At 52.3% G+C, this 26,588-nt stretch overlaps 1 protein-coding gene and 1 non-coding gene across 2 annotated transcripts; one reads left to right on the forward strand and one right to left on the reverse strand.

Annotated features, from left to right (window-relative positions):
• Positions 1-5,034: 5,034 nt before the first annotated feature.
• LOC133063000 (U6 spliceosomal RNA) lies at positions 5,035-5,138 on the forward strand. Its single transcript, XR_009694316.1, has one exon. It is a non-coding gene; the product is annotated as a U6 spliceosomal RNA (small nuclear RNA).
• Positions 5,139-7,542: 2,404 nt separating this feature from the next.
• Positions 7,543-20,506, reverse strand: CDC37 (cell division cycle 37, HSP90 cochaperone). The gene is made up of 8 exons (XM_061150285.1): positions 20,322-20,506; positions 13,544-13,825; positions 13,095-13,203; positions 12,873-12,988; positions 12,397-12,519; positions 11,616-11,798; positions 11,454-11,525; positions 7,543-9,766 (listed from the first exon to the last, which is right to left on the reverse strand). The coding sequence occupies exons 1-8, from the start codon at positions 20,421-20,423 to the stop codon at positions 9,611-9,613; spliced, it is 1,143 nt and encodes a 380-aa protein (XP_061006268.1). The 5' UTR covers positions 20,424-20,506; the 3' UTR covers positions 7,543-9,610.
• Positions 20,507-26,588: the final 6,082 nt, after the last annotated feature.

The following is a 26,588-nucleotide window of genomic DNA, read 5'->3' on the forward strand; positions in this document are numbered from 1 at the left end:
TCAGGTGGGGTGATTAATAACATCAATCAAAGTGAAAGTGGAAGTGTTAGCTCTCCAGTCCTGTCTGACTCTTAGCGACCCCATGGACTGTAGCCCGCCAGGCTCCACTGTCCCTGGGATTTCCCAGGCAAGAACACTGGTGTGGGTTGCCATTTCCTTTTCCAGGGGACATTCCTGACCCAAGGGTTGAACCTGGATCTCCTGCATTGCAAGCAGACTCTTTACTATCTGAGCCGCCAGGGAAGCCCAATAATAATAATAGTGATAAAGCCAGTCATAACAATAAACTCTAATAATAGTTAGCATTTTCCTAGCCTGGATGCCAGTTGGGCCCAGGCCTGGGTGCTAAGAATTCTTTGAGCTCTCTCAGATTTTTTTAATGTTTATTTAATTTAATTTATTTATTTGGCTGTACCCAGTCTTAGTTGCCTCATGTGGTACCTAGTTCCTGAAAGTGTTAGTTGCTCAGTTGTGTCCCACTCTTTGCGACGCTGTGGACGGTAGCCTGCCAGGCTATACTGTCCATGGGATTTCCCAGGCAAGAATACCGGAGTGGGTTGCCATTACCTTCTCCAGGGGATCTTCCCAGGCAGGCGGACTCTTTAGTCTGAGCCACTAGGGAAGCTCTGTGACCAGGGACCAAACACAGGCCCCCTGCACTGGGAGTTTGGGGTCTTAGCCACTGGACTGCGAGGGAAGTCCCTCATTTCTTTTGAAGTGGGACCAGCACATCACTTCACAGCTGGAGAGAAGAGAGGCTTGGACGCCCCTGGCGAAGCTCACGGGCAGCCCCTCACGCCTGTGACCTCTCTGCTGAACTCCTACATCACAGTGGGGGTCCAGCCCCAGCACAGAAGCTCTGGGTTACCCCACCAACTATGGGGGTTTGCCTAGAAGTGAGGGGGAGTTCCCAGACCAGGGACTTTCCAGGCTAAACTTGAGACAGCTAGTCACCCTGCCCCAGTGGGTTTTTTTTTAGGAGGAAGCTAGAGTGAGGGGATTCCCTAGACTCAGCGGTCTTCTGGGACCTTCCTAGAGCTCCCACCAAGCCTGGGAAAAGTCAAGGGCTGATAAATTAAAAACGAAAATCCCTTTGTGTCTTTTTGAACGGGAGGGTTCAGGGAGCAGTCAGCCCTCCCCCCCAAATAGCCTTGAGATGGATTTAGAATCCCTCTAAGGAAACTCCACACCCTTCTCTGTTTGTGTGTGAATACATGGCCTCTTAAACTTTCTCATGAGGAGCCACAGGCAGGTTCGTTTTGTGCTGGTTTGCGGAGGAAACGGGGGCTTCCCTGGGGGCTTCCCTGGGGGCTCAGTGATAAAGAATCCACCTGCCAATGCAGGAGATGTGGGAACCGTGGGTTGGGAAGATCCCCTGGAGGGGGAACTGGCAACCCACTCCAGTTTTCTTGCCTGGAAAAAATCCCAGGGGCAAAGGAGCCTGGTGGGCTACAGTCCATGGGGTCACAAAGAGTCAGACAGAACTGAGCATGCAGCCAAACAAGCAAAGAATTTAAAACAGAGCCAGGTGCAGAACAAGTGCTAGTATCTTCTTTATTGCACAATATTTCTTAGAGATCTTTCTTTTGTACTATGTGTAGATCTATTTGGTGGATTTTTACCCCCGTGCTATGCAGCCTGTGGGATCTTAGTTGTGCATCATTGTTGTCACTTAGTCGCTGAGTCATGTCTGGATTTTTTTTGACCCCATGGACTATAGCACACCAGGCTCCTCTGTCCATGGAATTTCCCAGGCAAGAATACTGGAGTGCGTTCCCATTGATCAGGGATCACACCTGGCCCGTGGCAGGGAAAGCACTTCCTAACCTTTGGACCACCATGGAATTCCCCGAAACTATTTTAGTATTAAATATTTCAGGCATCCAAAAGATGTGGAGATAAGTAAAAACATCATCTGGGCACCAGATAGAAACAAACCCAGTATCCATCAACAGGTGAATGAACCAACAAAACGTAATACAGCCATACAAGGGAATACACGCGACCCTCTGTATCTCCTGGCTCTGAATCCCAGATTCAACCAACCATAGATGGAGAATAATCAAAAGAAAAGGAAAGGGCTTCCCAGGGGGTTCAGTGGTAAAGAATCCACCTGCCAATGCAAGAGATTCAGGCTAGAACTCCTGTCCAGGAAGATCCCACATGCTACTGAGCAACAAAGCCCGTGTGCCACATCTATTGAGCCTATGCTCTAGAGCCTGGGAACCTCAACCACTGGTCCATGTGCTGCAATTATCGAAGACCTCATGCCTAAAGCCCGTTCTTCGCAACAGGAGAAGCCACCACAATGAGAAGGCAGTGCACCACAACTAGAGAAAAGCCCGAACAGCAATGAAGACTCGGCACAACCAAAAATAAATAAAAAGTAAATAAGTGAAATGTTTTTCAAGTTTAAAAAAAGAAAAGGAAAGGAAATTCCTGGGACTTCCCTAGTGGTCTAGTGGCTAAGACTCCACGCTCCTAATGCAGGGGGCCCTCGTTCAATCCGGGTCAGGGAACTAGGTCCCCCATGCTGCTACTACAAATCCCACATGGCACAACCAAGACCAGACACAGACAAATAAAGAAATAAATATATTTTTTTAAATCAGCAAGAAATGGTGTTGGTGAAATGGACAAAGGTGGCCAAAAGGTAAAAGCTTCTAGTTATAAAATAAATAAGTCCTGAGGATGTACTGTACAGCGTGTTGATTAATAATACTGTATTATATATTTGAAAGTTGCTACCCTGAATATTCGCTGGAAGGACTGATGCTGAAGCTGAAACTCCAATACTTTGGTCACCTGATGCGAACAGCTGACTCACTGGAAAAGACCCTGATGCTGGGAAAGATTGAGGGCAAGAGGAGAAGGGGGCAACAGAGGAGGAGATGGTTGGGTGGCATCACTGACTCAATGGACATGAGTTTGAGCAAGCTCCGGGAGATGGTGAAGGACAGGGAAGCCTGGTGTGCTGCAGTCCATGGGGTCACAGAGAATCAGACAGGACTGAGCTACCGAACAGCAACAACAAGAAGATGGAATAGCTTAAAAGTTCTCATCACAGGAAAAAAAATGTGTATCTCTGTATGGTGACGGATGTGAACTGGATTTATGGTGGTGATCACTTCACAGGGTATACAGACATCAAATCCTTATGTTGTTCCTGAAACTAACACAAAGTTCTGTATCACTTATATCTCAATTTTCTAAAACTTAAAAAAAAAAATTGTATTCCATCCACTCAGGTCAAAAAACAAAACAGCATAAAGACCATGGGGGGATCTCAGAGTTCCACTTTCCACTTTCATTCCTGGAGGGAAGTGGATGTTTCCCCTTCCACCCTCTATAAAGCAATGAGGAAGGGTTGCTTTTCATTTCATCAGTACATATCTCTTGAGTACCTATTGTATGCTCTGCACAGTTCTAGGTCCTGGGAACAGAGTAGAGAGTAGATAAAATTCCCTGCACTTTTAGGTGGGACAACAGCCAAGAATGAGGATAAACAAGTAAAAAATATATAGTGTAGCGGATGATGGCATGGTATAGAAAAAGCAAAGCAAGGAAGGAGATGGTGTCATTGGAGATCTGGGAGTTCTAGAACCATCTTTCTGATCTGTGGGAGCTGAAGTGGAGCCACATGGATGTCAGGGCAGGGTGTACTAGACAGGGGAAAGAGCTGAGGCCAAGGTCTGGAGGAGATGCTGTCCTTGGACTTGATGTAATTCCTATCTATCTGTTGGGCCCCCTAACTTGCTTATTCATTGGAGTTCCTGTTCATGAATTTCATCTACCTAGGTGTGACTCACTCTCTTTGGTTTCACTGCTCTATCGTACAACGTTGTATACATTGTGTGTGTGTGTGCATGCCCTCAGTCATGTCCAGCTCTTTTGCAACCCCAAGAAATGTAGCCCACTAGGCTCCTTTGTCCATGGAATTTTCCAGGCCAGAATACTGGACTGGGTTGGCATTTCCTCCTCCAGGGGATGTTCCCGACCCAGGGATCCAACCCTCATCTCCTGCATTGGCAGGGGGATTCTTTACCACTGAGCCACTAGTGAAGCCCCATTATACACTTTAATAGGCCATGGATAGTTGTGTGAGTTCCAATTTTGTGTTTTCAATGGCTCCAGGAAACAAGCTTATCCTGCTCTTCTTTTCCTTTCAATGTTTTTTAAAAATTATGTTAGATAATTACTTATTTTTAAATAAATAATTCATTCACAAGGTTCTAAATCAAAAAGGCACAAAATGATTTTGAGGACAAGTCCCCACTCTGCTTCTAGGCTCCTGACATCTCACTCATTACTGAATTCAAAACTTGCTTATGGTTTAGTGGTTCCTCAAAAATGATTAACATGTGACTCAGCAATTGCACTTCTGGGTGTATATTCCGAGAAAGCAGGAACTCAGAGAGACATTTGTATATCCATGTTTTTAAAAAAAATATTAAAAAAAAATATTTGTTTGACGTGTTGGGGTCTCAGTTGTGGCATGGGGGACCTAGTTCCCTGACCAGGCCTTGAACCCAGGTCCCCTGTATTGGGAACTCAGAGTCTCAGTCCCTGGACCACCAGGGAAGTCCCTGCATGTCCAGAGTTCACAGCAGCATTATTCACAGTAGCCAAGAGGTGGAAGCAACCCAAGTGTCCATCAGTGGATGAATGGATGGACATACTGTGATGTATTCTACAATGGAATATTAGAAAGCCTTTTTAAAAAAAAAGAGAGAGAGAGACCTTCTGACACACACTCTTCCATGGATGAATCTTGAAAACTCTATGCTGAGTGAAATGAGCCACGCACGAAATTACAGAAATTTCAGGGGTGGGGAGTTAAATGTTTAGTGGGTACAGAATTTCTCATACTTAACACCACTGAACTGTACCCCCTCAAAGTAGTTAAAATGAAGATTTCCCTGGTGGTCCAGTGGTTGAGACTCTTTGCTCCCACTGCAGGGGCTGTGGGTTCCATCCCTGACTGGGAAACTAAGATATTGCATGCCGTGTGATGTGGCCAAAAAAAAGATTAGCAAGCTCGCTTCAGCAGCATGTATACTAAAATTGGAAAGATAGAGAGATTAGCCTGGCCCCTGCACAAAGATGATATGCAAATGCCTGGATCATTCCATGTTAAAAAAAAAAAAAAGAAAATGAAAAAAGATAGGGAGATGATCCTAGTGGATTCAAGGTAATCACAAAAGTCTTTAGGGACTGCCTGTGGCTTTAGTGGCAAATAACCTGCCTGCCAATGCAGGAGACATGGGTTCAATCCCTGATCCAGGGTGATTCCCACATTCCTTGGAGCAACTACGCCCATGCACGACAGTTACTGAGCTTGTACTCTAGAGCCCAGGAGCCACAACTACCGACCCCACATGCTGCAGCTACTGAAACCTGTGTGGCTAGAGCCTATGCTCCACAAAGATGCCCGGGCACTACAACTAGAGGGTAGCCCCCACTTGCCACAACTAGAAAAAAGCCTCACAGCAATGAAGACCCAGCACAACCAGAAATAAATAAGTAAATAAAAATAAAAAGCGTACATACTTTTTTTTTTTTTTTTTTTTTAAAAAAAAGGTCTTACAAGTGAAAGAGGAAAGCAGAAAAAGAAGTCAGAGTGACATGATTGATGTCGTCTTTGTCATTTTTTGGGGGGAGGTCGGAATTTGTTTACTTGGTTGCACTGGGTCTTCGTTGCAGCCTATGAGATCTTTACTTGTGGCATGTGGGATCTAGTTCCCTGACCAGGAATCAAACCTGAGTCCCTCTGCATTGGCAGCTCGGAGCCTTAGCCACTGGACAGCCAGGGAAGTCCCCATCTTTGCCATCTTTGAAGATGGAAGGAGGTGGCCACGAGCCAAGGAACGGAGGCAGCCCCGAGAAGTTGGAAACAGAGGAAATGGATCCTACCCAGAACATCCAGAAGGATCACAGCCTTGCCAGTGCCTAGATTTCAGCACAAAGAGACCCATGTCAGACTTCTGACCTGTATAAGTGTAAGGTAATCTGTTTGTGTTGAAGCCACTAAATGTGGTGATTTGTTACAGCAGCTCCAGAAAATGAATCCACTCTGTTGGTCCTCCTATCCCACTCACATCATTACACTTTAAAAAATATATATATTTATTTCTGGTTGCACTGGGTTTTCATTGTTGTGTGTGGTCTTCCCCTATCTGTGGCGATCCAGGGCTACTCTTCCATTGCAGCGGGGGCGGGGGGGGGGGGGGCTCTCATTGCAGTGGCTTCTGTTGCAGAGCACAGGCTCTAGGCACAAGGGCTCAGTAGTTGTGGCACACAGGCTTAGTTGCTCCTTGGCTTGTGGGATATTCCTGCATCAGGGATTGAACTGGTGACCCCTGCATTGGCAAGCAGATTCTTATCCACTGTTGTTGTTTCGTCGCTAAGTCATGCCCGATTCTTTGTGACCCCATGGAATGTAGCCCGCCAGGCTCCTCTGTCCATGTGATTTCCCAGGCAAGAATACTGGAGTGGGTTGCCATTTCTTTCTCCAGGGGATCTTTCTGACCCAGGGATTGAACCCAGGTCTTCTGCTTGGCAGGCGAATTCTTTACCACTGAGCCACCTGGGAAGACTTCTTATCTGCTGTACCCCCAGGGAAGTCTCCATTATTACATTTTGTCTAGTGAAACATTTTGGGTGGGATTCTGTTTGCCACTAAGACTCACAAACCTGCAAGCGTTAATTCAAAAAAAACTGTTGGTGAAATAAATGCTGAGATGAGCACATACTACCAGAGTAGAAAGAATGAGGAAGTGCTGATGGACAGTTAAGAAAAGATCTGCGGGGTCAGAGAGTTCAATGAAAAAAGCAAGATACGTCACTGACTGCAGTGTGTTATGCTTTGTGTAAAAAGGAACAGAAGGGATAAGATTACATTTGATCTTACAAAGAGAAACCCTGGAAGGAGTCACAAGACACCAGAGACAGTGGGTTCCCGTGGTTGGGGGCAGGGAACCAGATTTTTTTTTTTTTTTGCCTTGACTTGCAGCATGTGGGATATTTTGTGTGTGTGTGTGTGTGTGGCTGTGCTGGGTCTTTGTTGCTGTGTGGGCTTTTCTCTAGTTGCAGCAAGCAAGGGGGTGCTTCTCACTGCAGTGGCCGCTCTTGCCGCAGAGTACAGGCTCTGGCGGTCCTGGCTTCAGTAGTTTCAGCAGATGGGCTCAGTAGGTGCGGCTCCCAGGTTCTAGAGCGCAGGCTCAATCGCTGTGGTACATGGGCTTAGTTGCTCCACGTCATGCCCAGTCAATCTTCCTGGATCAGGGATTGAACCCTTGTCTCCTGCATTAACAGGCATTCTTTACCGCTGAGCCACAAAGGAAATGGGGCATGTGGGATCTTGGTTCCCCAACCAGAGATGCGACCTACACCCCCTGCAGTGTAGGCCCAGAGTCTTAACCACTGGACTGCCAGGGAAGACCCTTCACTGTGTATCTCAATATCATTTGATGTTTTAAATGTTAAACAGTGCTAGGGTGAGGTACGTGTGGCATGAAAGCAAAGAGGTCACCAACTCAGTAATCAAGATAAATATTTTAATGTAGTATTTTCCAAAAACACCATTAATGTGAAAAAAAAAATCCATGAACAAAACATTGAAATTTTAAGTCAAGGATCAGGAACAGCAGTGCTGAGTTGTACTGGAGGCCGAGGTGAAAGGAAATACCAGAAATACAGATTCTACCTCTGAAAGTTTTCATGGTAAAGAATTAACAAGTTCACAATTTTGAATTGATCGCGGATGAACAAGGTTTAGGAGGGTCTCCCCAATCCTCTCCAGATCCCCCACCTGCCATTTTTAAATACTTTTAAAACCTTTATTTTTCAGCCATGTATGTGGTGTATGGGATTTTAGTTCCCGGACCAGGGATTGAATCCATCCCCTCCCAACCCCCCCTCAACTGGAAGCACAGAGTCCTAACCATTGGACCACTGGGGAAGTCCCAGCCATTTCAATCTTTATGAAAAGCATCGGGCAACACCACTTGTTTGCAGTTCACTATTGCCCTCTGGTGGCAATCAGCTTGGGCACAAAGGCATTCACTGAGCGCCAGAATCCGTGAGGGTCGCTGGGGTCATTCTAGGACCAAGACTCAGTTTGTGTCCGGGTGGTGCTCACAGCATAAAGGAGACAGCAATACACAGGTTGGCACAGCCAGGCAGGAATATGGCTGGATGTAAAGGATGACTCAGAAGGCGGGTCAGGGGAGGGTTCCGGGAGGAGGTACCAGAGCTCTGGTCAGACTGAGAGGCACCTGCCAGATGGTGGTATCCCCCAGAAGAGGCGGGCAGTGGGCTTCAACTGGATTCTCAGTTACTTCATGTCTTAAAAACTGTGTCCTTGTTTATGATACTATTCTTTACCTCTTTCCTGGGGCCCAAATATTACTTTCTAGACGAAGACTGCAGGGAAGGGTGTTCAGGGTGAGGGACAGGGACATGCCAGGGCCCAGGTGCTATGCACACCTACTAATTATCTCATTCAATCCTCATCACAACCCTGGGAAGAAGGCACGAACATTTCTATCACTATACAGAGATGAATGCTGAGGCTGATTAAGCTGCCCAAGGTCACACTGCTAGAGAAGCTTAAAGTGCTCAAGGAGCAGAGGAGGGAGTTGGTGAGAGGGCACGAGGTGGTGAGGGCAGGGAGGGGACCAGGCAGATGGTACAGGGCCCGGTGAGCTGCAAGAACTAAGGCTTCTGCTCTGGGGCAGGATGTGCCAGGACTCTCGTGTTCATAGGCACTCCCTGCCTGTTGGGGTCCAGTGAGGGTGGAGGAGACAGGGAGGAGGCTGCGGGCAGGGGTCCAGGCCAGAGGTGACAGGACCTGGACCAGGGTGGAGAATGAAGGGCAGTGGACAGACTCAAGATTGGTCCTGGAGGCAGAACTGACCCAGTGGAAGGTGAGACACAGTGGAGGGTGATGCTCCCGAATGGATGGTAAGAGGGGCTTAGAGGAATGGGATGAGCCAGAGACTTCATAGGGGTGGGGTGAGAACTCTGATCCAAAGGTGACCTGAGGAAGGGTTCCAGGTGATGGGAGAGCCTGGAGTGTGGATGGGGGACACAGCCCATTTGCTGGAGGGGAAAGCCAGGGGTGTCACGGGCCCAACCGCCAACACTCACAGGTCCCTTCCCACCCCCAGAGAAGAGCTGTGCCCACAGCCCTCTTGACGCCCCACAGAGCATCTGAAATCCTTTATTGGAAGATAACTGCTGTTTACTATATAGAAGACTTGACGCGGGCGAACAGCAAGAACAGAGCCCACAGTGACTGGAGCAGGCCCCTTGGCTGGGGACCCACCCCCACCCCATGGACCAACCTGGCAACCTCTGCCCCTCCCTGGATCCCCGGGCCTTTGGCTTAATGCTGATGGGGGGCTGCAGGCAGTGAAGCCCCTTTGACTCAAAGCAAAGACTTGGATGAGGGCTGGGGGGGGAGGGGGGCGGTGGAAGGGGGGTGGCAGGGCCCCTCCGGGCTAGGTTGGGGAGCAGCAAAAGCGGAGGAAGCCAGGACCTGGGGAGATGGCATCTATTTTTGTTTCCTGAAAAGGGGTGTACAGGGGCCTGCGGCAGCCGGGACAGTTCACGCGCTGACATCCTTCTCGTCGCCTGGCTTGGGGGTGGCTTCCAGCAAGGGGTCCCCGGGACCCGCCTCCTCCCCCTCCTTGGCCTCGCTGGACTTGGAGTTGGGGACCCAGAGGCCTGAGTCGATGCAGCGCTGCATGTGGTACTTCGCGTCCTGTGGGGAGAAGGGTGGGTGGGTGAGGCTGGGCTGCCGCCTGCTGGGGGCACACCCCATCCCCTGCACATCCCCAAGCCCACTTTCTGCTCTTTCTACATCAGAGCTGTCTGGGATGAGGGAAAACAGTCTGTAATCTGTGCTATCCAACATGGCAGCCAGCAGACGTGGGTGTCTACTGAGTACTTTGAATGTGGTTGGTGCAAGGGAAGGACAGAGCTTGAAATTTTATTATTATTTTTTTTGATACATTTATGTGGCTGAGCTGGGTCTTAGTTGTGGCATGTCGGATCCAGTTCCCTCACCAGGGATCAAACCTGGGCCCCCTGCACTGGGAGCATGGAGTCTTAGCCACTGGACCACCAGGGAAGTCCCTGAATTTTACTTAACTTTAGAATTCAAATTTAACTTCCCAGGTGGAACTAGTGGTAAAGAAGTGAAGTGAAAGCCGCTCAGTCATGTGCAACTCTTTGCGACCCCATGGACTATATAGTCCATGGAATTCTCCAGGCCACAGGCGGAGTGGGTAGCCATTCCCTTCTCCAGGGGATCTTCCCAACCCAGGGATGGAACCCAGGTCTCCTGCATTGAGGCGGCTTTTTACTGTCTGAGCCATCTGGGAATCTGAGTGGTAAAGGACCTGCCTGCCAATGCAGAAGACATAAGAGACACCGGTTCAATTCACAGGTCGGAAAAATCCCCTGGAGGAGGAAATGGCAACCCACTCCAGTATTCTTCCCTAGAGAATCCCATGAACAGAGGAGCCTGGCGGGCTACAGTCCATGGGTCACAAAGAGTCAGACATGACTGAAGCGACTTAGCACGAACAATTCAAATTTTAAAAGTGTAGGCCTAGAACAAAGGTCAGCAAACTTTTTTTAAAAAAATAAAAAGCCAGACAGCAAATATTTTTGGCTTGCAGGCCCTGTGGTCCCTGTCAAAACCTCTCATTCCATCACACCTCAATTTTATGGCTGCAGCACAAAATCAACTATAGACAAGATGAAAATAAACCAGCCTGGCTGCTGCGGTTCCAGCAAAATTTTATTTACAGACAGGCAGTGAATCTTTGACCTTTGAGCCAGATTCTCTGAAGACCCTTGGTCTACATACTTATCCCCATAGAAGCTTCTAGAAACCCTGAGGTGGTCTAGAGACTAAATCCATTTTACAGACGAGGGAACCAGTGTGGCCAACCAGTAGCCACGCAGTAGGAAGGGGCTTAGACAGAGGTTTATTGAGACACAGGGTTCTTATCCACCAGTGCTGTTACCGCTCCAAAGAGCTAAGGTTCAACCAGCGTCAACCACATACTTGGCCCTCCTCACAGATTTTGTGAGTTAATATGTTTTTTGAGAGATACTGGTTTGATGGGGTAACTGAGACTGTGGAGCAGGCCACTCTGAGTTGCTGGCAAAGGTGGAGTCAGCTGGGTGTGCTCATAAACAGCCACAGGGACAGGGACGCTCAATCTAGATGCTGGGCACATAGCAGCTGCCCAATAAAAGTGAGACAGCATGGGGCATGAGGCCGGGCTGTCTTGTGTGCCAGCCACATGGTGACAGAACCTCCCTGGCTCTTTTGAGAAGCCCAGGAGGGGCACTGCCAGCAGTAACGTGGTCAGCGGGGCTGGAGGTGGGGGGGAGACACTGCCTGTCCCGGTGGGCTTGGGTGTGTGGTTACTCACGGTGGGGTCCATCTTGCTGATGGCGTCTTGGAGCATCTGCACGTCCTTCGCGTCAAAGCACTTCTGAAGTTCCTGTGGGTGCAGGGGGCGGGGTCACGGCGTGGGTCCCAGGGATCCCGCTGACAGCCCACCTGCCACCTGCCAGGGTCTGGGGAGCCTCACCTCAGGGAGGGACTCGTAGACCTCGACAGGGTCCAGGCCGCCAGGGCCAAGCCGCTTCTTGCGCTCCTCTTCCTCGTATTCCTTCATGGCCTTCTCAATGCGAAGCTTGGCGCGGCCCCGCACGCGGTCTTTGAAAGCCTCTAGCTCGTCATTGAAGCCCTCCATGTACTGACGGTCAGCAGTCTGCAGGGGAGGGAGTATGTTCACCAGGGGAGACGGGGGAGCCCAGGACCCTTCCAATGCAGGTCCTCAGGGATGCCCCAGGGCTCCCCACAGCTGGTCCTGAACTAAAGGACGGGTACTCTGGGGCTCAGGCCACTCCCCTGCTCTGTCTAGCCTCCTCCGTCTTCTCTGAGCTCAACCTTATACCCATGTGCTTACAACCATCTGATTGAATGTCCCCTTATACTGCAAACTCGTGACACCCACCTCCTCCAGGTCTTCCTGTGGAGCCTCGAAGGCACCTCAAACTCAATACAGCTGCCCTCGATCATCCTCCGGTCTGCCCTCAATCTCTCCTAGCTCTGCTCTTCAGGTGCTCAGGGAAGAAACCCATAGGTGCCCATGACTCTGGCCCTCACTTAGGTTGGTACTTTCAGCACGTCCTGCCAGCTCGGCTTTCCAAATCTCCACGGGAGCCACCCACTACCCAGCTCCTCCACAGACTAACCTGCTGCTAATGGATGAGATGCTGATCACAGGGGCTTGAGTCCGAGTGGACCCGTGTCTGCCTCCCCCAGTGGACCACAGGCTGGATCCCTGAGGAGGGCCACCTCCCTACCTTGATCTTGGTGAAGAACTGCCGGAAGCAGGCACGGGGGTCCACCTTGAGGCTCTTGGCCAGCTCCAGGATGAACTGCATGACGATGGTCTGGTGAGCCACCTGCTCCATGAGGGCGCATTTCTGCCAAGGGAGGACGTTGCACAGCGTCACCGAGTGGCGGGCTCCTTTCCCCAGCCCTCATTATGTGAGAACACAACTAGCATTTAAACCTTATCCGTGGCTTACTTGGACGCTGGTAGTAATATTTAACTTCAATGTAAAATTAATGCCTTTCTCCCCTAAGAGACAATGGTACAGCTTCCTATATTAGACTCCAGACAGTGTTTAAAAATGCAGTTCTTTTTCCCTTCATGCCTACTGCAATGTTCTGAACAAACATGAATGATGAAAAGAGAATAAAAAAAAATGAGAAAAAAAAAAGGCAGAACCTTTTGGGCCCTCCCAGCCCCCCACCCCGCAAAGTCTGCACGCACCTCCTCCACCTCTAGGTCAATGCACCAGATGACCAGGTAGTTGGCTGTCTCCTCACACACCAGGTGGACGTTGTCCGACAGGTACTTCTGGCTGTCATCCCAGCGGCGCAACATGCCTGCCAGAAGGCGATGGCGAAGTGCTCCAAGGGCCCCCAAGAGGCAGAGGGGCAGCCCTCTCTCACGCGCACCACCCACCTAGAGCCCACCCCTGGCCCAACTCACCGAAGTGTTTGATCTGTTTCTCATACTTTTCCACGAAGGTTTTGTGTTTCTGCTCCCTCACCTCCTCCGACTCCTCCTCCGCCTGCTCAGGCTTGGTGTTGACCATGCTCTGTGGTGAGGCGAGAAGGGGAGTGGGCTGGGGCGAGGCTGCGGCCGCGGGGCGCCTCGAACGTGGCCGGGAGGGCCGCGGCCGCAACGCCCATCCCATCCACAGCGGAGGCGGTGACGGCGCCGTGCACATCAGTGTGGCGGGAGCGTGGGCGTGGCAGGTGTGGCCTCGGACTGGGGCCTTCGGGCAGATCAGAGGGAGGGGTACTGGTGGGGTGCCTCACTGCCGGGGCCCCCACCTGCGGCCCCCGCCCCACCCCCCGCCAGCACCCGCCCACTCCTGGACCTGCACAGTGCTCCCCGCCCCCGCCCGCTGCCCGTCACGCCCAGGCCCCGCCCACCTTGCTGAAGCCATCCTTGCTGAGCGTGTCCACGTTCCAGGGCATGCTCTTCTCCTTCTTGCGCATCTCCTCCAGTTTTTGCTCCCAGCTCCGCTCCTCCTTGCGCAGCTGCTGCGCCTCAGCCTGCAGCCGCTCCAGCTCGGCCTTGCCGCCTTCGCCCTCGGCCACCTCCAGCTCCTTCAGCTTCCGCTGGCACTCGGCCACCTTGCGCTTACACTCGCGGCAGCCCCTGTCCAGCTCCTCCTTCTCTTTCTGGAACTGCTCCATGCGCTCCACCCGGGCCTGCGGGTTAGGCATGGCCCGTCATTCTGGGGAACAGCCTGGCCCTTCCTGACCCGGGCCCCGGGCTCTCCACAGTCGCACCTGGGGTGACCCCAGAGAAGGTCCACACCAACTTCCGCGCACTGGATTCCCGGCTCCTGCTCTCACCTCTAAGGTAGGCCTGAGCTAGGGCGGGTTCCTCCTCTGCGCAGAAGTTTCTACGGCCCCAGCAGTCCAGTGGATAAGAATTCGCCTTCTAATGTTGGGGAAAGTGGTTTGATCCCTGGTTGGGGAACTAAGATCCCACATGCCTTGGGGCAACTAAGCCCACGGGTCACTAAAGAGCCTGTGTACTGCAATACACAGGATCAAAGACCGTGTACAGGAACAAAGATCTTGCATGCCACAACTAAGACTCAACGCAGCCAAGTATATAAATACTTTTTAAAATAAGAACCTTCTATGACTCCTGCCTCACTCGGAGCAAAAGCCTAAGTCCTCCCCGGGGCCCATAAAGCCAAGCACAACCTGTCCGGTCCCCTCCATGGCATCATCTCCTCCTGCTCACCCTCTCCCTCCAGCCACACTGGCTGCCTCACCTTTTCCCGAACTCACTTCAAGCCTCAGGGCCTTTGCACTGCCTCTGTGTTCCCTTGGTCTGGAATGCTCTCTCTTCAGATCCACCCCACCTCCCCAAACCCTGCATCCTCATCATCTTCAAATGCCTCTTACAGGGAATTCCCTGGTGGTCCAGTGGTTAGGGCTCTGAGGCTCCACTGCTGGGGACCAGGCTTCGATCCCTGGATGGGGAACTGAGATCCTGCAAGTCATGCAGGGTAATCAAAACAAAAGGTCCCTTCCAGATGAGGCCTTCCTTGATACTGCCGATATCTCCCCCTCTTCTGCTCTGCTTGATCTTCCTCCTCAGCACTTGTCACCTGACAACATTCTGTGACAGTTCTCTCTCCTGCTTTGGGTGCTGTCCACCTCCAAGGAGACTGGCTCCACAAAGGTGGGGATCTGATCACTCTTGTGACTCCAGAGTCAGGAACCTGGTGCACAGCAGGGACTTAAGAAAGACTTGTTGGATCTAATAATCACACGCTGGAAGGAGGCCTCCCTGCTCCCCAGGATCTCAGGCTCCCCCTCCTGCCTGGAGCACCCTCAGTAACACTCAGGCACCCTACCCTGGCCACATGGCCCTATAGCCACTGCTGTCTTGGTGTCTTACAGGCACCGCCAGCTCTGTGCCCAAGACTGAACTCCCCACCTGAGCTCCCCCAAACCTATTTTTCTGCTGTGTCCTCCCTCAGGGAAGACCCTCGCCCCGCCTCCTGCCCCCAGCAGAGGCCTGCTGTGAGTCATTCCCTCCCTCTCTGCCACCAAATCACCATGCTTTTCCTTTCCAGTCATTCCTCTAATGTGCTCCACCCCACGCGCTGCACCTGGATCCGCAGGGCCCGCTCAGCTCTGTCTCCAGGCCAGCATGCCTCTGGAGCCCAGCGTGGTACCCACCAGACTCCTGTATACCTCCTATCCTAGACACTGCTCCTCAGAACTCTTCTGCTGCACCCCAAGCTCAGTGATGGCACGTCATCTCAGCTTCCTCATCCAGGACCCTCGCTGGATCACGGGGCTGTCTCACTGTCCACCCCTGCCCCAGTTTCCCCATCACCTCCCCCAGCTCCCTGCAATGTCTGCTCAAGCCAGAGCCACAGACTGAACACTGAGAGGTGCCACTGCTTTCCATCACCTGCCCCTGGTTCCCTGCAGTGTCTGCTCAACCCGGAGTCACACACTGGACCCCGAAACATGCCATGACCATCCCCCCAATCCAGGCTCAGAAGCTGCCAGAGGAGTCCTGGAAATGCACCCATCTGACCACAGCCCTCCCTGTTCAGAGGGGACCCCAAACTCCTGCCCCAAGCTGCCCAGATGGCGCCAATGTTCCTTGGGGGGCTGGGTCTCAGATCAGTGCTGGCCCTTGTGGCTCCCCGACTGCACCGGCTCTCTCCTGCGTCTTAGCCTCTGCACATGCTGTTCCTCCCTGCTGGCACTCCCCTTGCTCCATCTGCTTTGTCTGCAAGTCTCAGCTTCAACAAAGCCTTCCCCAAGTGCGAGACCCCTGGAGTCATTGAGCCCCAAAGGTCCCTCGGTGATCATCAGGTGACGTGATGAGATGCTGGTGGAAAGCCTTGAGACCCCAGACCTGGGGTCATATCCCATGGCCACCACATAATGGCCGGGTGTCTCTGGGCCAATTCCCAAACCTCAGTTTCCTCATCTGTCAGAGGTGGACAACAGTGCCAACCTCACGAGCTTGCACTGGAAGACACGAAAGAGGTTGTACAGTCCAGAGCTGTGCTGGACGCTCGGTCAGCTCCATTACCACACTGGCTACTGTCATCACTGTCTGTCCAACAGGACAGTCTCCCTCTCTGAGGATGGTACTGGGGCTCAAACAAGAAAATGCACTTCAAGTGCTTAGCTCGATAGCCAGGACATGCCTGGTAACTGGGAGCAGCTGCTACTGCATCAGAGCATCCAGATCCACACCTACTGGCAATGTGACCTTAGCAAAGTCGCTTACACCTCTCCCTGCCTTGGTGTCCCCCTCTATGAAATGGGTGTGTTAAATTGCTTCAGTCATGTCCAACTTCTTGTGACCCTATGGACCGCAGGCCGCCAGGCTCCTCCGGATTGCCATTTCCTTCTCCAGGGGATCTTCCCGAACCAGGGATTGAGCCCGCAACTGTGATGTCTCTTGCACTGGCAGGCAGGTTCTCTACCACCAGCGCAACCTGGGAAGCCCTATGAAATGGGGCCTCACAGGGCTGTTGTGAGGATTAAATGAGCTACCCCAAGGAAACCGCTTGCAACATGGTACTCGGTATATGTGTCCTACTCTCCTCACCATTGTCATGGCCAAGGTCACCAGAATGGTTTGCTAACTTACTTCTGTGCTTTACCTGAGGTTGTATCTCCAGGCTCCAGCACAGGGCCAGGCACACATGGGTGAAAACCGAGAGACTCGGGCCGTTCTCTCACACCCCACTGGACTGGCAGGGCCAATCACGAGCCTCACGTTTCCCATTTGGTTAAGGGGTGGACAAGACCCTTAAGGCCTTGCAGCCGCTGCTGCCTCCCTTTTTTCACGATAGGCCTGTGTCCTTCTGGAACCTTCCCCCTGCCTTGAGAGGGGCTACTGGTGGTCGGCATCACCGCTGGCCTCAGGGGGGCAACAGGAACCTACCACACTGCTGGTGTCTGCTGGGCAGCCATCAAAATCCTCTGGCATCCTCTGAGCAGCCGCCAGGGAGGCCAAAGCTAAATAAAGGCCTCCTGGAGCTGCTGGGGGTGGCAGCCTGCCCGACCTGGGCTTTATACCTCCAGGAGGGGCTGTGTCAGGCTGGGCAGGGCAGAAACCTCAGTGGCAAGAAAGGGCCACAGGTGTCCGTTTCCTGCCTTACACAGAGAGGGGGGACCTGAGGCTCACAGAACCTGGATGCCGCCCGGCTCACTGGAAGGAGCCACGAGAAACCAGGATTGGCAGCTGTTTCTGGGCAAGGGAGCCAGGGAGCCGGAACTGGGAAGACTCACTTGTCCCCTTCTGGAACCTTGGGATTATTTTTTATTTTTCACCATGAGCGTGAATTATCCAAGCAATGATGATGACCGGAGCTAAAGTTCCCACAAAACTTATTACGTTCCAGTGCTGTCCTGAAAGCAGTATACATGTTAAATTCATAAGGTGGTTCTCACAGCAAGCCTACTGGGCAGTACTATTAAGATCACCAGCTGGGGAAACTAAGGCACACAGGGATCAAAACTCACTTCAGGGAACTTCCCTGGTAGTCCAATGGCTAAGACTCTGTGCTCTCGATGCAGGGGGCCCCAGTTCGATCTCTGGTCAGGGAACTATTAATAGATTCCACACGCTGCAACTAGAGATCTGGCACACTGTAACTAAGACCCTGTGTGGTCAAATTAATTTAAAAAACAAAACAAAACAAAACAAACCTCACTGAGGACCATGCAGCAAGTCAGTGATATTCAGAAGGAGCAGGATATGAACCCAGTCAGGCAGGCCTGCGCTCACAAGGGTACCAGGCTACCTTTTGGCTAATCCCCTCTTCCACTCTTGGTATTGCTTACTCCTTCCTCCCAGGCCCCAAGCCACGTTCTTTCCAGATCTAATCTCATTTCGTTTTCATGATGGTCTCATGGAGGCAGGGGGCTCGCTCCCCCAAAGCAGTGATGGTCCTGCAGCAGGGCTGGAGCCCAGGCTGCCGATCACTGGCAGCTGAACCTCATGCTATAGACTCCAGGCTCCTTGCCTCCACTCGTCTCCACGACAGCCCTGGGCCCTCAGCGGTTGGACAGGAAAAGGTTTTGCGCCAGGAGGGAGCAGGGCGTGGTGGGAGGAGGACGCTGTATGAGAGCGGGCATGGCCTCCCAAACCAGCAGGACCAAACCTGGTGATACAGATCAACTACGTTAGGAGAACAGGTGTTCTCTAAACCCCGAGAATGGGCTTTAGAGCTTTGCGGAGAGCTTCAATATTTCATCATAAAATGTCACACGTGGCAAGAGAGAAATGCTAGAACTTTCTTTTTCCACTCCAGTGGCTTGCCCACCAGGTACACTGGCCAGGTGGAAAGGGTTAGTCACTCAATCGTATCCGACTCTTTGCAACCCCATGGACTGTAATCCACCAGGCTTCTCTGTCCATGAGATTCTCCAGGCAAGAATACTGGAGTGGATCACTATTCCCTTCTCCAGGGGATCTTCCCCACTCGGGGATTGAATCTGGGTCTCCAGCACTGCAGGCAGATTCTTTACCATCTAAGCCATCAGGGAAGCCCTAGCCAGGAGGCTGCTGCTTTAAGAAATGGGTTGGACCCAGAACCGGGACCAGATGTAGGCCCTGATACTGTGTCTCAGCAGGATGAGGAAGGGCGCTTCTAGGAGTTTCTGGATAAATGACTTCAAGCGGATACATGGGAAGATAGCATTCTATCTTCTATTCTATCTATCTATGAGGCCTTCCTAACTGGAAGGCTCTAGAAGGTATATGCCTTAAGTGTGAGAGCATAGCAGGCCCTGGGATGTGGGTACAGGAGCTCTGCGTCGGTGGAGCAAGAGGTTAGCACACAAGGTCTCAGGAGAGTCATTCTGTGGGCCGGTAAGCCCAGCTGGGCGGCGGGGGGGTAGAAAGAACACACAGACTTGGGATTCTGGGGGTCTGTACTTGGGGGAAAATAGATAAAAGAAGGGGCAGTGAATCTGGAATCAGGATGGGAGGGTTCCTTGTAACAGCAGCGTCACTGTGGGTGTCTGAGAACAGCAGACCAAGTTTGGGTCAGAAGGGAGATGGGGTGGGTTTGGGTTCTGGACTTGGGTTTGAATGAGGCATTCTGAAGCTGGCAAAAGTTCCCACTGGAAGTCTGTCTTGAGGGTGGGCGGGGACTGGGTGTGCAGTACCAAGGAGGGGCAGTGGTTCTGGACGGGCAGGAAGCCACGTGGGTAGGGTTTCCTGATGTAATGGGAAATTGGGTCTAACCGTACCAGAGGTTGAAGGAGAGCCTCCGGAATTGGAGGCTCCATCAGGGTGGAGGTGGTAGTTCATTCTGAACAGGACCCAGGTTTCAAAATTTCACGAGACTGAGAGCCCTAGGGGGAGGGGGTTGGGGGGGTACCAATCTTTGTTCTAGGGGAGGAGTCCTGGATGTGGGTTGGAGTCCCAAGCCAGGAATAGAAATCTCAGGGGAAGACAGAGTTGTTTTATTCAGAGGAGTAAGACTTCTGGATTTGAACCATAAGGATCCAGAAAAGCAGGTCGCAGAATAGCCTTAAATTATTGGGAACTCTAGGGTTTTGGAGGGCTTCCAGATGGGGCCAGTGGTAAAGAACCTGCCTGCCAATGCAGGAGACATAAAAGAAGCGGGTTCCAGCCCTGGATCGAGAAGATCCCCCGGAGAAAAAAATAGTAACCGACTCCAGTATTCTTGCCTGGAGAATCCCAAGGACAGAGAAGCCTGGTGGGCTACAGTCCACGGGGTCACAGAGAGTTGGACACGACTGACGCGACTGTGCACAGGGGTTACGAGGGGCCATGGAACAGCCAAGATCTCAACTGGGTACCCGAGTAGGTTCAGGATCCAGATTCTCAGGTAGAAATCTGGTGTAAATGGAAGATCCCAAGCAGGATTGGGACGCACGTCAAAAGCTTGCCTTGGCAGTCTAAACTCTAAAAAGATGCCGTACAGGTCAACCTGGAGTTTCAAGAAATTGGAAGGTGGGGGTGGGGGCGCCGGCATCGCGGGCAAGGAACTCAGGGGTCCCGGCAATTCTATGGCCCCGGAATTGAATCGAGGAACCCTGGGCTATTCGGAAAGCCCAGGCTGTTGGGGGCAATCCCAGGTATCAATGGCTAGGCCCCCCGGCAGTATCAGGGGTCAAAACTCTAAAGCGGAGTCCCGGGAGTGGGGGAAGGGGTTGGGCGCGCGCGCTCTACCTGGTGCCGCCAGCGGAAGAGGCTAGCGGTGTCGATGTTGGGGTGCGTCTCGTCTTCATCGTCAGACACCTCGATGTGGTCCCACACGCTGTAGTCCACCATCTTGCCTCGGGGCCCAGCCCTCCCGGGCTCCGGTGGCAGCAGCGGCGGCGGCGGCGGCGGCGGCGGCGGCGGCGGCGGCGGCGGCAGCAGCACTGAGACTCAGCCCGCGGAGCCCCGCCCCTTCCGCTTCCGCCCGGGCGCGCACGCCCCGCCCGCGCGTGACGTCACATCCCTAGTAACCGTAGCAGCGGCACTGGCTACCGAGTTCTTAAAGAGCCCTGAGCACGTGTTCCGGCTCTCGGGAGTCGGCCGAGACCTCATCCCATCGGGTTTCCGGCGTCCGCTAGGCCCCTCCTGGGGATTTACGGGTGGGTTCTCCAACCTCGAGCCCCCCTCATCCCCCGCTAACTCCACGGTGGGCGTTTACGGCAGCCTTGGGGGAGGGGGCAGTTGGAGAGACTGAGAAAGAGGATTGTTCTCTTAGCCACGCCACAGTGACGTCACCCTGAGCCCACTGCTGGGGCTCGGCCTCGGCGAAAAGACCTCGCTCCCGTCTCTTGTGAAGAAGGACTTAACTTTGTGCTGGAGATGGTGCCTGATAGGAAAGGACCTTCCCAGTCCAAGGGGTACAGGCCCTGCTCTGGGAGGGTCTAAGTGAAGGAAGGTTATGGCCCTGCCCTCGAGGAGTCGAGACGGGGGCGATGTGGCCCTGCCCTGAGAACTGGTGTTTCCTTGGTTCGAACCACAGCTTCCCCTCTCGCCTCCCCCATCTTCTGCCACTTCCTTAGCGGGGATTCGCGCATACACGCCCCCTCTGGAATCACCCGGAGCGCGCTTAACGGGCCTTGGGAGCCTGTCCACGGCGGCTCCCCCTGCGTCCGCTGGGTGTCGCTAGTGTCTAACTAGCGGCCAGTGCTGGGTGGCCCAGCGCCAGGTGGGGGAGGGATGGGAGAGCTTGGAAGTGCGCTTGCAGAGGGTCTTTCTCCGTCGAGGTACTCTGGGACTCCTAGCAGTCCCTCCCCCTTTCGTCTGGGATCCCCTTCCTAGTCCCGGACTCTAAGAACTCCATTACACTGAGCTTGGGCGACCGCAGCCAAACACTTTCATATATCCCTACCCACGCTTTGATACCGGGATAAAAGGCTGCGTTGCAGCCTAGGGCCAGGATTATCTCAGATTAAAGGGCGGGGGACAGGGAGAATGGGAGGAGATTCAGCCACTCGAGTGAAGGGCGCCTCTTCAGACTCCCCCCAACCAAGCAGGCGTTTGGGGGGCCGCTGGAGAGAAAGGAGTAAAGGTCTTTAAATGGGTGGGGTGTGGGGGATTCCCCGGCCCCGAGAAGGGGTGGGGCCATCCGGACAAAAGCGCCCGCCCGCTGCCGCCCCTCCCCCTCGCGGTCCATTCAAACCCGCAAGTAGGCGGGCGGGGGCGGGGGAGTCCCCCTTTCCTCCTCCTCCTCCAACCCAGGCAGTTCAACATCACAGCGGCCGTCAAGGCCCGGGTACGCGCGCGCACGGACCTACATCCCAGCGGGGCTCCCGATCTCACACATACACACACACACACACACACACACACCGGCAAACAAAGGGTCTGGACACCCCAGTCCCCTCCCGCAAAGGGCGGGGCATCCCCTCCCCAGCCCCCCTACAAGGTAAGCTTTGGACTACGACGGAGGCCGGGAGGGGGACCTGGTGCCCAGGAGGGAGGGGCTCTGGGCGGGGAGGGGGGACTTCCATCGCCCCCCAAGAAAGTCAGGGCCCCCCACGTAGCCGGTTGAGGGCTTCAGGCTGGCCTCCAGGCTGAGGGTGTGTAGGCAGGACCCCGAATCGGGATTCCCGGGTAGGCGCGCGGGGGGCGGGGGGGGGGTGAGAGGTTGGGGGGGGAGGTTGGGGGCGGGGGTGTCTCTACCTAGCTTCGGAGACTGGAGCTTCCTGGCCCCAATGAATCAGGGTGCCCGGAGCCCCAGCTCCCAGAACTGGGGACAGGGCGCCGGAAGCTCCCGCATCAGCGCCAGGCTTTTACTAATCTCCTGCCAACGCAGCATCTCCACTCCTGGGGACTGAAACAGAGACCCCTGAGTTGCTTCGCACTGTCCCTCGCCCTCCCAACCACCCACCCCCCATCAGCGCATCTCCAGCTGGATGTGTGGTATCTGTGGGCTGGGGGTGGGGGGCTGGGAATGCTCCTCTGGGCTCCCAAGCTTCCTCTGCTGCATCCCACAGCCACACACTGCTTAGCTGCGGTTGTGGGACTGGGCAAACAGCTTTGCCTTCCTGAGCCTCAATTTCCTCATCTGCAGAGTGGGTTATGACTCACCCAGGATTGGGGGAGGTCTTGTTTTCGAATCTGCATTAGTCCATCATTTATTTTCAAGCTCTTTCCACACGTATTTCCCAAGTGCCTACTGTATGCCAGGGCCCTGTGGTGGGGTGGTCAGACTACAGCAACCAAAGAGACCAGCTGGGTCCCGGCTTGGCTGACCCTGGAGACTGCTGAGGGAGCAAGATCAGTATGTGAACAGAGAAATCCCCTCAGTGATTTTAGACTGTGAAGACTAAAATTCCATGAGGCATGGAGAGTAATTTCAGGGGAGGGTGTTCAAGATTCAATGAAATTTTATGGTTTGTATCTGCCTTCGTCATTCACTTTCTGCTCCATGGGGGCAGGGCCAGTCTAGAAGAGTGCCTGGTACACAATAGGTGCATAATAAATATTGAATTAATTAAAGAGGGAATTTGATTGAAACTATTTTCATAGTGCTTTAGGTCAGGTAGGAGGCTAGTCATGAACCAACCCATCCTCTCTCCCATGTTACAGATGAGGCAAGTGAGTCCCTTAGACCCAGAAAAGGGGAAAGATGTCATCAAAGGCAGTACAGGAAGTTGATGGGATGTTGTCATTCCCATACAAGTGAGGATGGCTGAAGAAATGGTTGTGAACAGCCAGGAATAGAAGAGAATAAAGACCAGACTTGAGCACAGGTCCCTCCAGGAACCCATGACATCTATCAGCCCCCATCTCTCCTCATACCACACAGACACAGCCCTATGTTCATCCATTCAAAGAGTACTTACTCAGAGTCTACTATGTACCCAGTGCTCAGGACATAGCAGTGAATAGAACAAAACCCCCTGCCCCCCTGGAGGTGACATTTAGTAGAGGAATCAGTGAAGAAACAACATAAATAAATATATAACAACAAACTGTGCTTCCCCGGTGGTTCAGCGGTAAAGAATCTGCCTGCAACGCAGGAGGTACAGGAGACAGTTTCCATCCCTGGGTCAGGAAGATCCCCTGGAGGAGGAAATGGTAACCCACTCCAATATTCTTGCCTGGAGAATTCCACGGACAGAGAAGCCTGACAGGCTGCAGTCCAGGGGTCACAAAGAATGAAACTTGATTGAGTGACTGAACAGTTCAATTCACAAAAAAGAGAAAAGTTGAGGAGTTCACTTTGGGATGCGTATCCAGGAAGACCTCCCAGAAGAGTTGTATTACTCCTCAAACACACACACACATACTTTGATCCAGACAAATGTAGTCACGCAAACACCATATACAGGCTGGAGAACCAAAAGTGCCTAAGGCTGCATAGCTCCTGGGTGGCTGTACAAAGATCTGAACCCAGAATCCACATTTCTGACCAGTGTAAAACACTGCTTCCTGCTGCATCCATATGCATGCACCCTCCTCACCTGTGTGTGTGCACACACACACACAGAGCCAGCCTCATCGCCACATAGACTGATGTGGTATCACTTTGTCACATACACGCACTCCTGCAAGTATGGTCTGATCTCATCTACACAATACTCAGACTCCCAGAGAGTTCTCCCCATCCAGTTGCAAATGGACAGCCATGTACAAAATCTCATGTTCACATATATGCACATGCACACATACATATGCCCCGTGGGGAGGGGGTGGAGCTGAGTGTCCTTCCCAGCTCCAAGGCATGGAGCTTGGGTAGTCACTGTCCCTCCTTAGACCTGAATGATCTGGGCAAGCTGCAGACAAGGGCATTTATCCTCATTTCCATCCCTCTCTGGCCACCCATCACCGTGTCCTCCTGAAGGCGGTGGGGGCTGGGTGAAGCCAGTGCTCTGTCAGGCTAGGCCAGGAGCACGGAGCAGCTGGGTGAGTCAGGAGGGCCCTCCTCAGCCTGAGCCTGCTTGGCCATCTGGACCCCCTCCCCAGTGGGCTGCTGCCCAGGGTTGGGGGAAGGCAGGTTTAGCGGCTCCCCCTCCACCTGGGCACTCAGGCCAGTTTCTGAGGACCTGCCTCCCATGCCCAGGTTTCTGCCAGGGCTGATTTCTACAAAGATGCACAAGTGTCCAGGCAGTGGTGGCATGTGTGTGTCTCCACCTCTACCCCCTGACCTCCTCCACTCCTTCCTTCATTCCACAAATCCTTGAGCACCTACCATGGGCTGTTCTGGGCACTGAGGATACAGCCAGAATCAGCTATAGAATTTTGCAGAGCCCAGGGCCAGATGAAAATGCAAGACCCCCGTTTAAAATTATTATTATTAAGGGATTTCTCTGGCAGTCCAGTGTCTAAGACTCTGAACTTCCAATGCAGGGAGGGTGAGTTCGATCCCTGGTTGGGGAAGTAAGACCCCACATGCTGAGTGGCCAAAAATTATTTTTTCATTAAAAAAAATTTTTTTTAATGTAAGAATTTAGACCACGACAAGACCACGACAGTAGCACATTAAACTTTCTAAGCACAGGGCCCTGTGTGACTGCTCAGGTCATGTGTCCATGATGCTGGACCTACAACAAGACAGAAAAATCCCCTGACCTAATGGAATTAAGGGGTAGGGCAAGCAAAAACATAATATATAGTACCCCAGGGGCGATGAATGCTGAGGAGAGAAACAAAGCTGACTGAGAGGCAGAAGGAGATGGGGTAGGGGTAGGCATCCATGTCAGGAAGGCCTCTGAAAAGAGGTAACTTTGAGCAGAGAGATGAAGGAGGTAAGGGAGTCAAGCGGTTTTATTCATCCACTCAAGAGACATTTGTTGAGCACCTGCTGTCTACCAGCATTGTCTAAGATCCTGGAGATTTAGCAGGGGACAAAACAGACCAACATATTGACCTCATGTCTTAATCAAAGGACAGGCAATAGCTAATAAAAGAATAAGTAAATTATATATCTTGTTAGAATGTCATCATTCTAACACAAAATTAAGGCAGAGTCAGGGAGATTGGGGGTGGGAAGAGCACAGGATATCTGAGGGTGGTTTTCCAGGGGAGGGAAGATCAAGCATAAAGGCCCTAAGATCAAAATATGCTCCAAGTGTTTGAGGAACAGGGAGGAGGCCAGTGGGATGAGGGGGAGGATGGGAGGAATCTCTGTTAATGTGCTGCTAAGTCACTTCATTCGTGTCCAATTCTTTGGGACGCTATGGTCTGTGGCCCTCCAGGCTCCTCTGTCCATGGGATTCTCCAGGCAAGAATACTGGAGTAAGCTGCCATGCCCTCCTCCAGGGGATCTTCCTGGCCCAGTGATCGAACCTGCATCTCTTATGTCTCCTGCACTGGCAGGAGGGTTCTTTATCACTAGCGTCACCTGGGACTATGTCTATAGCTCCTCTGAATCAACAACAGTGATCATATTATTATGATAGTGGCTACTGATCCATGAGCACATACTACGAACCAGGCACTGTGCTCAGAACCTTACATGCATCACTTCACTTCATCTTCACAACAACCTCCTCAGGTAGGTAGGAATGCTATCCCCGTTTTACTATGGAAACTGAAGATCAGGAAACTGAAGCTCAAAGAGGCTGGGAAACTTGCCCCCAGATAAACAGCTAATGAGGAGAGGTATAGTCACGATTTGAATACAGGTCAATGTTAACACTGGAGCCTAAGCATGGCCCTTACTACGTGACCCCTTTTCTGCCTGTCTGAGCATATGTGTCTGGTCTGTCTACATACAGAGGAGAAGGTGCCTCTTTCTCTTTATGCTAATTGTTCCCTCATGTATTCTTTCAGCATTCATTGAGACTATGTGCAGGGGACCATGATGAATGGGTACCATTTCTTGCCCTCACAGAGCTGTAGTGGGAAATAAAAATATAACCTCAAATGATGAGTGCTTTAATAGGGGTAGAATAAGCAGCAGTGGGAGCCCAGAAAACCGACGGATTGAGTCTGGTAGAGAAGTGAAGGTGACCATTGAACAATATTCATACATACATCCATTTGTTC

This window comes from Dama dama, chromosome 9 (genome assembly GCF_033118175.1).
Source record: "Dama dama isolate Ldn47 chromosome 9, ASM3311817v1, whole genome shotgun sequence".
Classification (NCBI taxonomy): Eukaryota; Metazoa; Chordata; class Mammalia; order Artiodactyla; family Cervidae; genus Dama; species Dama dama.